We start from the raw sequence: 12,747 nt of genomic DNA, 5'->3' as shown, positions 1-12,747 counted from the left end.
GCTGGTGTCCACCTCTACGAGTGACTCCGATAAAGTGTCAGTAGAGCGTGTTATACACAGTAGCCTACTTACGCCCTGGTTTTGGGGAAACCCATCGATAAGAGGACGTCCAAATTCGATCCATATTTCACAGTGCCAGGTACTTTCGGCCGAAGTCTTCGCGGGATGATTTTGCTGTAGAGATCCTCTTTTGCAGCCATGATTCAGGATTACATTGGTTTTCAGATCCAGTCTACGGTACTGTAGCGAGCGGTGGAGAAAGATAACTAATAGACTACAACCGATTATTATTGTGAGCAGTGTGGTCGCGGGCGCTCCCTCCTCCCCGCCCCCAGAAACTCAAATTATGTCTGCTGCCTCGTTTTGTGTATAAAAAGCAGAGTTACGTGCAGAGTGCACAGGATCTATTATGAATTTTCGCCTGTACTCTGGCAGCGACCCAAGGAGTGTCCTAATTACAGTAGCCTAATAATAATTGGCAGAGTGGAATAATAATAGCCCATTCAGTATAGCTTTGATGTTTACATTGTGTCCTCAAAACGTTAGGTTACGTTTGATTAAAAAAATAAAGGGAATTTTAGATCAAGTGAGCAATATGTAATACAGAGTAACGTTAGACACCGCCTAATATGGTAGATTCAATAAATAAGTGAAATTAGGCTACTCACACAGCATTTGCATAATAAATTAATAAACCATATTTATTCAATGTTCATAAAAATACAAATGTGTTCAATTTATAAAATACTCAAACCAAGGCACAACGGTCTCATCATAATCCATTCATACAGGAAATCATGGGCTACAAATTTGCCCACATAAACAGAAAAATATGTTGTGTCATCTTAGCTACAGATTTGACACTTGATTGATTATTAAGATGCCCATTATAGATCATTTAAAATCAGCCTTGGCTGTTGGTTCCAATGGTACCAGATGGGTTATATGGCACAATCACACAGAACACACAGCCAGCCTCTTGGAACGCTCTCCTCATCTCCACCTAGTGTCAAAGCAAAGACATGCACACCCGTTTATAAATGCTTAAGTAACTATCAAACCTTAGCCCTAATCCTAGGAAGCTGCGGTGTATCAAGTCGAGTTATATAACAGAGTTGCAGTTGATAGCTTGAGCATCAATTAACCATTTATACGGGACTATCAAAATAAGGTGACCAAAGTATGAAACACAATCTCTTTTCCAATGATTCCACAGAGCATACAGTATACATTGCTGTTTAAGATGTGAAAGTATAAGTCTTACCAGTCTTACTTGGTCCAGACACAAGCCCACTACAGCACCACCACTGCCAGGTAGTTTCGCAGCTGAGCCAAACTGCATTGGCAAGCAAACACACCGAACGATAAACAAAAACTACAAAGAAACATCATAGGAAAAGATTAGATCATCTTGGAAATTTTAACTCTATACTTTACCTGTCTTGCCAGTTGCACCATTTTGAGATTGCCTGGTCCCAAACAGTCTTCTGTGTACACAGACCTATAGGACAGAGATCGTTACAGTATTAGTGGTTTCCTGTGTGAACAATGAGGTGCACTTACTTTACATCTTACTACGTAAAATCATGCTGTTCGGTGATGAGAATTAACTCTTTAGGGCCAAGAGTTTTTGCTGATCAAGTCATGTGGGTCAGGAAAATCTTCTGGTCCTATATGACAGTTGCTGACCATGTTTTATCTTTCCAAGGTCACATATTTAAAAGCCCAACAACTTCATGGGGGCAAAGAGATTAACTTCCTCAAACCAATGACAGACTCAAAAGGATGTCACGCTATACCGTCGCAGTGCAAAGTTCTCATCCATCAACTGTGCCAGTCTGCTCCAGTCCATTCCCTGCAGTGCAACCCTGTGGAGGACAAGAGAACCAAACCGTTTCATTACCAGGTAATGCTCACTTAAAGATGCACTCTCAAATGTTTGTATAATTTCAGCCAGTAGTTTTGAATGGTGCTTACGAGCCAAAAGTGGTGCCCGTTTTTGCGTAACTAAGTCATCAAATTTTGTACTACATCACCCATTTCGTATGATATGTTGATATGTTACGTCCTGCAAATAAATAAATGTTTTACATGTTACGAATTTGTTGTGCTTAAGATCCTGGATGGCATGATTAAGCCATATCAAAAGAAACACGCAATAACTTTGTGGGGGGAGTATGGAGACAGAGGTTAGATGGGCAGACCAGCACCAGCTGCTGGTTCAAATCCCATGACTACCATCCACTGGTGTTGTGCCTTTGCTAACGCACCAGGGGCACTACTGCCACTGATCCTGTGAGCCTCCAAACATCTTACACAAACCTGGCTTGATCTGTGAGCCCCGCAAAAGACTTCATGGCATCAACCACTTCAGCTTCTCCTGGAAAAAAGGAGGTGAACAGAGGGACTAAATACAGATAGAGAACAAAGGAATCCCTTTTTATTATCATCTGATTCCTCTAGCCTACAGTTTAAAATCTATGAAGAGATAATTCCGTCAATACAGGAAGTAAACTGAAATCCCAAATGGAATTGACCCCGACCTTGGTGAACATTGCTGCCTGCCAACCGAGCTTGTGTGTGTGTGTGTGTGTGTGTGTGTATGTGTCTTGCCGTTGAGCCAGCGCTGTCTGACGTTGCTGTGAATCCGACCAGAGTCACTGGGATCACTCAGATAAGCTAACCAGAACGGTGGCAAGCTGCTCATGTCCATAGGAATGTAATCTCCTGTGTAGTCAACACACAAACATCAACATGTAAAAGGTTCATTGTAAACTCAGTTTCATAATGTATACATAAACGTTCAGCTCTAGATATATGTAAGAGGATGCACACAAAGATATGCACAGGTGCCTTAAACTCGCATGCAGCAAAACTCCCATACTCCTAAAGAATGAATTAATTACCTTTCAGAAATCATTATCATTAATCAATCATTAGGCCGCAGATGTGTCAAACTCATTCCACGGAGGGCTGAATATCAGCGGGTTTTCGCTCCACCCTTGTACTTGACTGATGAATTAAGGTCTTAATTGAAAGGAAAAACCAAAAACCTCAGTGGAATGAGTTTGATATCCCTGCAGGGGTTCACAGTTGTTAAGCATTGATTGGTAACTTTTTTCCTAATTTGACACCCCGAAATTAGAGGCCATGAGTAACTTGATCAAAAAGAATAGTATTGATTGGCCTATAGGTGGCACTATTATAAGCAGTCTCAATTTAACCCTAATGTCTGTTGCCGGTTTGACCTAGAGACTTGAATCTTTGTATGTAGGTGTCTTTCCTCATGTTGAACAAATTTGCCTCAAGGACCCATATGGTCCAGCATAATACATTTTCCCCCATCTTGTAAATTTGAGAAAATATTTAAAAAGAACTTCCTCTCATGAACCAAATTCGGTATGTATGTCCATGGTACATTTCTTAACTTAGTTTGAGAAAAGATAAGGGATAGCAGGAAAGGAAAGCAGATTTTACGTGTTCATTTAAATCCTTTGTAAATCCACTCCACAATGGCCAATCAATTTAAAACATTTTAGGGTCATCAAAGCCATTACTATGATGAACCATGTTAAGTGTGGCATTGATATCTTTAAAAAATAAGGAAACTGTTAACACTTATTTTACTTTGTAACGCTAAAGCTTAAAATCATAATAAAACATCTTCCCATTGACTAAATGTCAGATTCACTCCAAATCTGGTCTTTGGACTTGTAACAATAGTCCATAAAGATTTTGAGAAATGATGTTGATACATTCAAAGATGGCAACACTATAATAGTGGAAGCATATTAGCACATATGCTAATGTGCTACAATATGTAAAATAAATACTTCACAAATCTTCTTCTCATAAACCATAGGACCAAATGACACCAAATGTGGAATGAAGGTCTTAACTAGTTTGAGAAAAGCTACAAAAGATGGCTGAGCTATTGACAAATCAAAAATCTGATTTCATGCGTCCACTTAAACTACTGTAAATCAACACCACAGTGGCCTATCAACTTGAAACGCGCTGTCGCTATTATGGATGTCCCTAAGATGAACCACACTGAATTTGGTATTGCTATCTCATTATATCAGTCTTACATGGTTTTGAGAAAAGAAAATTGCATTCAAATATGGCCGCACTGTACCTATAGATTTGCGTTAGCACATATGCTAATGCTATAAAATACTTTATAAATCTTCTCATGAACCATACGTCACATTGACTCCAGATTCATATAGACTCAATGAATTAGCCTCTAATTAATCTGAGAATGATTAGTTGCTGCATTCAAAGTTGGCCATGCCACACCACTAGATGGCAGCATATCACATCAGGGCTATAAGAACTGAACCGATGGACATGGGGCCATGACATTTGGTATGTAAATCTTATGTATATGTCCTTAGAAGCTGTGTGAATATGAAGTCACTGCAACCTTAGATGGCTGCACAAGACCGGTTGGTAGCACTTTAGATGGCATTGGCACCTGTGGCACCAGAAGATACTAAAGCAATAACTATTGATCAAGTGGACTTTGTCTCATGCAAATTAATGTTAGATTTGAATTATGCAGACAAACAATGTGAAATATCATGATTAGTACATCTGTATAATCACATATTGTTGCCCTATTATGTGGTGTGAATGTAGTGAAAAGTGGATCTTTTATTTTGGAAAATAAGAAACTGGAAGTCATGCGCAGTGAGCGTATACACGAAGTGTACAAACATTAGGAACACCTTCCTAATATTGAGTTGCACATTCCACTTTTGCTCTCAAAACAGCCTCAATTCTTTGGGGCATGGACTCTACAAGGTGTCGAAAGCATTCCACAGGGATGCTGTCCCATGTTGACTCCATGTGTTCTTACGGTTTTGTACACTCAGTGTATATAGTATATATTTATAAATATTCATATATACAATGAACTCAATACATTTAAGTATGATTACCTGCTGCATTCCAAGATAACCAACCTACAACCCTAGACTTAACTTCACTTGCATCCTCCTTGTAGTACTGAGAGATAAACATGGTAATGCTTTCACTGATTGCACATAAAGGAAGATAGTTCCTACAGGATAGAGTGCTTGCTTTGTTATGAGACTGATCTTATGTCATTTCTGACATCCTGTGAGCCCTGTCTGTGAACCCAGTCTGTGAACCCTGTTCATTGCTGCTCACTGCTGTATTCACCATTATTATTAGCGTTAATATACTGGCGGTCCTTATTATGTATAGCAGTTCCTAAAATGTGTTTATGTGCCATAACGGCTATTGAGACTGCACATTTCAAATACCATAGCCCTGTTCATCCATCAGTTGTTTGCTAAAGTCCATGTAGACCAAGCCCTCATAGACCTGCAATGAAAAGAAGAACATTTGTCAGAAAGAAAAAAACTCTTTACAGTAACCAGGCCAGGGAAGTACAGTCCAGCTCGGCTTGGCTCAGCTCGGCTCAGCTCAGTAGTGTGAAAAGGGGAGTGTTGTCTTTTCATTGCTGACCTGCACAACTCTGTCCTGAAGACCAGCAGTGATGAAGAGTTCATCCGTCTCGACGTTGAGGATGAAGTTGGCCCTGGTGGGTTTGGGAAGGTCCTAGGGCAAACAGAACAAAACAACTTAAACACAGGTTGATCATTTGGTGCATGAATAGAGTGAACTCCAGAGTAACATGTTCCTAATCTTACACTTTCTGTGATGTTGTAGAATTTCATCAGACACTTCAGAGTGGCAGACACTATTGCACTGTTAGAGAAGAGAACGTTATAAAATTAGATAAATAAACAGAAAACGTAATTATGAACAAAGGGAGTTTGAGCTACAAAAGATGACAAGACCAAAAAAGGCAAAAACATATAAGTATATGACTCAGAAGAAATATTGATTAGTATGTGGTTAACCTATAAATATAGAAGAAAAATAACAGTTCACCAGGCAGCACTTACCTACTTCCAGCCAGGCCCTTCAACAAAGCAGAAAGAGGGGAAATAATAATTAAATCAGTCACTAACATTATCACTAGCCTTTTGGCCTAACATAATTGAAAACAGCATATACAGACACATACAGATCTCTCAGGGACTTTCTCAGGATACACTGTCATGAACTAGGCTCATGAGACATTTATAAGTGATATTCTTCAAGAATGAATGGGTATCATTAATTCAAATGAACAAAAACACCTACTAAATATCACAGAGTGAGCCTTTGAATATAGAGACTGTAGTGTAGACACTTACCACCTGGCGAGGAATGTTGGTATCATACTTGAGAGTGAAGTTCTGCTTTGTCAAAGCGATACTGCCAAAGAAAGCGTGCAGGGGACTCAAATGAGCATTAACCATGTCAGAATTAGAATGTTCAGCTGTACCCCCCCCCCCAACCCCACACACACACACACATCAGAGTTATTGAATACTCTGCATTTGCTGTTACTGGCTCCAATAGACATTTTCTTCTCACCCTTGTTTTGAGCAGAATTGGTAAAACTTTTTACAGGTAGCCTGGAGTAACCGTAGACCTCCCAAGTACCTGTAGATCAAAACAATATCAATACGGTTTGGGAATTCATCATGCCAACATCCTGCATGCATGTGTGGCATTGGGGCTTATACACTGACCCCTCCTTACGGCTGATACAGTACAGATCCTGCAAGCTTCCAAATTCAGTCGGATCATTGAGCGGATGAGGCAGAAGAACCTGAAGAAAACAGAGCAAATGTATCAATCATACTATCTTTATGGTTGAATACATTAACATTTGATCAGAGAAGACACTACGCATGTTGTATTGTCCTGTCGTGTATATTAACTGGAGTAAAGCCTGACTGTTACCAGGGCCTGGCTCTCCATGAGTGTGACCTCAGCCCAGAAGTTGGAGATAGTCATGGCGATCGTTTTTCCATTGAAGCCGTCAGAAGGATTCCCCATCAGTCCAACTCTATGAGGACGTGAAAGATGATGTTAGCTCACATTCACTGAAATGACATATCCCTGAAGATAGTCCAGAAGGTGAGAGAACAACCCATCAATACTATTTTTCATAAAGTCTTTGTAGCGGTGCAATCTACCTTGCGTATGAGCGGCATGTTATGGGTTTGGCAGGGCATTGCTGTTGCTGGGCAGAATAGTGGGCAAGCCACTTGGTGTAGTCTGACAGCCCCTGTGATATCCAGAAGATAAATACATATCGTCAATATACAGCATCATCAAATTACTCTTTCCAATCGAGCTGATAATCTAAATGATTGTCAATCTATTCACATGCTCTCCAGGGGAGAGTTTACATATCTCATGTCATAACAACTTGACCTGAAACTTACACAATATTCGGTTAATCAACAGTAGTCTCTATGGATGAGGGAAAAAAATCAACCCACCACTTGTCCAATGAGCTGGAACCCTGTGGGCAGTTTCATGCCAAACACAGGTAACTTCTCCTCATTGATGATCCACTCCTGAGTGAAAAGACAAACAGTGAGTCTCGTGACGCGAGTGTTAGTTGCTAAACAATTTGATAGATAGTACTAGCGATACTGAAATAAAACTGGATTGACCCCAACCCTGGTTCAATTCAGAAAGTTAATTGATATTCAAATCATGAATAGAAAATCTTCATATAAAGCAACAGACAATTTTCAATTAATTAATTGAATTTCAATTCCCTTCCGGGAAGACACTGAATTGAAAACTGAACTGAGCCCACACCCAAAGATTCCCATGTTCACAGTCCTTACTGACCCAGAACCTGCCGAAGGTCCTGTCTTGAGCTTGGGGCTGCAGGGTGAGGAAATCTGAGAGGTAAGGCAGTGTGGCTTTGCGAAGGCAGTAGAACACCACACTGGCCAGACGCAATGCTGTCACTCCCTCCTGTGGTTTCTCGAGGAAGCGAGATATCCTAAAATACACAGAGATACCCAGTCTTTTAGACTTTTCTGTTGGTGGCAAATTACCCATTCAGTGATCAAATGGGAGTACTGTTATCAACAATATACTGGCATCAAGATAAGTTCTGCCAAAGATTATGCTTCCTGTTGCCTACCTGTGGGTCTCAGGGCATACCTCCACTATACCCCTGGAGCTGCTCTTCTCTCCCTCCTCTAGCTCATAGTATATGGCCAACTCTCCAGGCTAAGTCAAATACAGAGATACTAACATGTAAACAAGGCCAAAAACCTACTCTGCTATGAGCGTGGTTACAGTTTCTCAGAGGTGAGGTATATGTTGTTTTTCACCAGAAGGAGCACATATGTTATCTTACCTTGGACCTGAAGAAGCGGAGAACCTGAGCAATATCAAAGTTCTGGTCTGCACAGAGCATATCCCCTGCAATCTGTCCACAAACATGTTGTTTGAAAAATAATCCCCACACAATGGAACATTTCAATCCACACAATTAGGAAATTATAAAATTACATCTAGGATCAGTGCCGTACCACCATGATATCGTCTTGCAGCTTGCGGCTGCGGATGGCGAGTTCCAGGTCAGCCACTGCTCCTAGCCGGCCCTCAAGGGTTGTGCTGCCGTCATTCACTACATTCTCCACAGGGAAGTCATTGGCCGTTGCCCAGCGCTCATAGTGCTTATACCTGGAATGGGAGACAAAAAGGGGAACGGCTAAGCAGTAACTGGTAGATAATCAATCATTTCCAGCTCATAGGACAACATTTCCCAATACAATTGGCTTAAATGTAAATACATGGGAGGCAGGTTCAGTTCAGTCTGCTATGATGTAATACAGCAAGTGTCAACACTTTTACCACATGTTACTGTACTTACTTGTCTGCGTTTGTGACCAGATAGACCTCACTGAACAACTGCCGCCTGGAGAAAAATACATTAATACAGTGCTTTTGGAAAGTACTCAGACTCCTTGACTTTTTCCATATTTTGTCTGCCTCAATCTACACACGAAATAGCCCATAATGACAAAGTAAAAAATGTTTTTTTTTTAGAAATGTTTGCTAATTTATGAAAAAAATATATATATTACATTTAAATAAGAATTCAGACCCTTTACTCAGTACTTTGTTTAAGCACCTTTGGCAGCAATTACAGCCTTGAGTCTCCTTGGGTCTGACGCTACAAGCTTGGCACACCTGTATTTGGGGAGTTCCTCCCATTCTTCTCTGCAGATCCTCTCGAGCGCTGTCAGGTTGGATGGGGAGCATTCCTGCACAGCTAGTTTCAGGTCTTTCCAGAGACGTTTGATCGGGTTCAAGTCCAAGCTCTGGCTGGGCCACTCAAGAAAATTCAGAGACTTGTCCCGAAGCGACACCTGCATTGTCTTGGCTGTGTGCTTAGGGTTGTTGTTCTGTTGGAAGGTGAACCTTCACCCTAATCTGAGGTCCTGAGCACTCTGGAGCAGGTTTTCATCAAGGATCTCTCTGTACAATGCTCCATTCATCTTTGCCTCAATCCTGACTAGTCTCCCAGTCCCTGCCGCTGAAAAACATCCCCACAGCATGATTCTGCTACCACTATGTTTCACCGTAGGGATGGTGCCAGGTTTCCTCCAGACGTGATGCTTGTTTCTCATGGTCTGAGAGCCTTTAGTCAAACTCCAAGAGGGCTGTCATGTGCCTTTTACTGAGGAGTGGCTTCCGTCTGGCCACTCTACCATAAAGGCCTGATTGGTGGAATGCTGCAGAGATGGTTGTCCTTCTGGAAGGTTCTCCCATCTCCACAGAGGAACTCTAGAGCACTGTCAGAGTGAACATCGGGTTCTTGGATACCTCCCTGACCAAGGCCCTTCTCCTCTGATTGCTCAGTTTGGCCGGGCAGCCACCTCTTGGAAGTCTTTGTGGTTCCAAACTTCTTCCATTTAAGAATGGTGGAGGCCACTGTGTTCTGGGGACCTGCAGAAGTGTTTTGGTACCCTTCCCCAGATCTGTGCCTCGACACAATCCTGTCTCGGAGCTCTACGGACAATTCCTTCAACCTCATGACTTGGTTTTTGCTCTGACATGCACTGTAAACTGTGACAGGTGTATGTATATAGGCAGGTATGTCCAATCAATTGAATTTACCACAGGTATACTACGATCCTATACTACGAAACATCAAGGATTTTCATTTTAGAATAAGGCTGCAACATAACAAAACGTGGAAAAGGTCAAAGGGTCTGAATACTTTCTGAAGGCACAGTATTCCAAAGTTAAAGGGATTTAATAATGTAATTATGTCAACTGGGACTGAGTACAAGACATGTTGTACAGGAAAACTGTAAGGGCAGTCGACAGTCATTAAATTTGACCGATTACTCACGTGTTCACCGTCTCCCACCAGAAGTCCAGGATTTTCTTTCCTCCTATCCCAGGCAACAATGCCTTTGGCACCCCAGTCAACTGTCCATACAAACCAGTGGCATCATTCTAGAGAAATTACAAATAAGGATTGAAGGGATGTGGGTTTGGAAGTTGTTGCACACCGTAGAACTTTATTTACTCCTCTTAAAATAATATTCTCCAAAGGATGTTGATACTTGGACATATTTCAGCAGGCCTATAGCATAGTGACCAGTTATCACTCTCTCCCTCACTCACACACACACACAGCTCAGCCTGCCCTACAGTCATACAGGTGAATAGGGAAAAAGAGACTTACAGTGCATTCAGAAAGTATTCAGACCCGTTCCCTTTTTCCACATTGTGTTATGTTACAGCCTTAAATTGATTAAATATTTATTTCCCCTCATCAATACCACATAATGACAAAACAAAAACTGTTTGTTTTTTTTAGACCTTTTTGCAAAAAAAAAAAAAGAATCAAATAAATACCTTAAGTATTCAGACCCTTTGCTGTGATACTCAAAATTGAGCTTAAGATGTTTCTACAATTTGATTGGAGTCCACCTGTGGTCAATTCAATTGATTAGACATGATTTGGAGAGGCACACACCTGTCTATATAAGGTCCCAAAGTTGACAGTGCATGTCAGAGCAAAAACCAAGCCATGAGGTCGAAGGAATTATCCGTAGAGCTTTGAGACACGATTGTGTCGAGAAAGATCTAGGGAAGGGTACCAAAACATTTCTGCAGCATTGAAGGTCCTGAAGAACACAGTGGCCTCCATAATTCCTAAATGGAAGAAGTTTGGAACCACCAAGATTCTTCCTAGCGCCGGTTGCCCGGCCAACTGAACAATCGGGAGAGAAGGGTCTTGGTCAGGGAGGTGATGGTCACTCTGACAGCGCTCCAGAGTTCCTGTGGAGATGGGAAAACCTTCCAGAAAACCTGCAGCTCTCCACCAATTAGGCCTTTATGGTAGAGTGGCCAGAAGGAAGCCACTCCTCAGTAAAAGGTACGAGACTAGTCAGGATCGAGGGAAAGATGAACGGAGCAAAGTACAGAGAGATCCTTGATGAAAACCTGCTCCAGAGCGCTCAGGAACTCAGACCTTCGATATATTTGCAAATTTCAACAACAAAAAATGTGTGCTTTGTGTTTATGGGGTATTGTGTGTAGATTGGTGAGGGGAAAAAAACAATGTCATCCATTTTAAAATAAGGCTGAAACGTAACCAAATGTGGAAAAAGTCAATGGGTCTGAAAACTTTCTGAATGCACTGTATGTAACACTCCAAGACTGACTGAACGTTGTGTCATTGAACATCCCTTTTTCTTCCTGAAAAAACGTTTTGTTCGAAACTACATATTTCAATTATTTTGGTAGTTAGCCTACCTTGTTCAGCGGTAAGTCTGATTTTGTATTATTTAAGTGCAGTGTATGTTTTTGTGTGCATTGACCTGCTTGTGTTGTGAAATTAACCATGTAAGTTATACGACCTCTGCACCCAAACCTCGTCTGCTTACATAAACAACTTACCTTTATCTGAGTTTCTAGAACAGTGCCGTGACCAGCTACCAATAAAATGCAGATCATTTTCTTGGCCCTTGTCTTATTCGCGTGTAAACGACATCAAATGCCTTGGTTTATGCGATTCGGTACAATAAATAGTAAAATCGTTTACCATACAATTTCACGTTGAACTGTGACGACAGGACTGCTACACTGTAGTCTCATTCTTAAAGCGCCAGTGTCTCCGAAAGATGACCCCCTGCCGGCGAGATCACATAAATTGCATGCACTCAGGAAACAGTAAACTATTGAAAATATAGTTAGTACATCCATATTACTCGTAAATTTGTTTTATAAAAAATTCTAATGACAACCATACATTATGTAATTGGTTAGCCAATGATTAAATGAAAACTCTGAATGATACCACTAATGTTCTTTGTAGATTCAACCACCCGAGCCACTGCCTGTTCACCCTGCAATCATCCAGAAGGCGAGGTCAGTAGAGGTGCATCAAAAGCTGGGACCGAGACTGGAAAACAGCTTCCATCTCAAGGCCATCAGACTGTTAAATAGCCATCACTAGCACATTAGAGGCTGCTGCCTATAGGCATAGACTAGGAATCACTGGCCTCTCTCTATAAGGAATGGAACACTAGTCAATAATGTTTACATATCTGGCACTCATCTCATATGTATTATACTGTATTCTATGGTATCTTTTGTCACTTAATGTTTACATAACTGACATTACTCATCTCATGGGTATATACTGTTTTCTATACTATTCTGCAGCATCTCATTCACTTAATAATGCTTACATAACTCATATCATATGTACTGTTTTTTTCTATACTATTCTACTGTATCTTAGTCTGCTCCGCTCTGACATCGCTCGTCCATATGCATAGTCTTAATTCATTCCTACTTATATTTGTGTGTATATGTTGT

At 41.0% G+C, this 12,747-nt stretch overlaps 2 protein-coding genes across 2 annotated transcripts in view; both read right to left on the bottom strand.

The window, feature by feature from the left end:
- Positions 1 to 259, bottom strand: part of LOC139382461 (ubiquitin-associated and SH3 domain-containing protein B-like) — a 36,012-nt gene extending 35,753 nt beyond the window's left edge. The window contains exon 1 of the mRNA XM_071126525.1: positions 73 to 259. Within this exon, the coding sequence (XP_070982626.1) occupies positions 73 to 200 (128 nt within the window). The 5' untranslated portion in view covers positions 201 to 259. The remainder of the gene's footprint in view (positions 1 to 72) is intronic.
- Positions 260 to 674: 415 nt separating this feature from the next.
- Positions 675 to 12,032, bottom strand: LOC139382332 (glucuronokinase with putative uridyl pyrophosphorylase). The gene is made up of 23 exons (XM_071126295.1): positions 11,824 to 12,032; positions 10,265 to 10,371; positions 8,777 to 8,821; positions 8,433 to 8,586; positions 8,258 to 8,329; positions 8,039 to 8,127; positions 7,738 to 7,894; positions 7,377 to 7,454; positions 7,068 to 7,159; positions 6,832 to 6,937; positions 6,618 to 6,697; positions 6,460 to 6,528; positions 6,237 to 6,297; positions 5,943 to 5,959; positions 5,685 to 5,742; positions 5,500 to 5,592; positions 5,295 to 5,355; positions 2,614 to 2,727; positions 2,323 to 2,380; positions 1,800 to 1,868; positions 1,438 to 1,501; positions 1,265 to 1,336; positions 675 to 1,003 (listed from the first exon to the last, which is right to left on the bottom strand). Exons 1-23 carry the CDS (start codon positions 11,878 to 11,880, stop codon positions 905 to 907), a joined length of 1,872 nt encoding a protein of 623 aa, XP_070982396.1. The 5' UTR covers positions 11,881 to 12,032; the 3' UTR covers positions 675 to 904.
- Positions 12,033 to 12,747: the final 715 nt, after the last annotated feature.

This window comes from Oncorhynchus clarkii, chromosome 24 (genome assembly GCF_045791955.1).
Source record: "Oncorhynchus clarkii lewisi isolate Uvic-CL-2024 chromosome 24, UVic_Ocla_1.0, whole genome shotgun sequence".
NCBI lineage: Eukaryota > Metazoa > Chordata > Actinopteri > Salmoniformes > Salmonidae > Oncorhynchus > Oncorhynchus clarkii.
This window is presented reverse-complemented; position numbering and strand designations above follow the sequence as displayed.

Bases quoted from the DNA above. Each gene is read 5' to 3' on its own strand.
- LOC139382332 (XM_071126295.1), bottom strand. From the start codon at position 11,880: ATGATCTGCATTTTATTGGTAGCTGGTCACGGCACTGTTCTAGAAACT. The intron at 6,298-6,459 runs GTGAGAAGAAAA...TTTCTTTGGCAG, and splicing joins CAATTCTGCTCAAAACAAGG to TATCGCTTTGACAAAGCAGA. The intron at 5,593-5,684 runs GTAAGATTAGGA...TGTTTGCCCTAG, and splicing joins TCTACAACATCACAGAAAGT to GACCTTCCCAAACCCACCAG.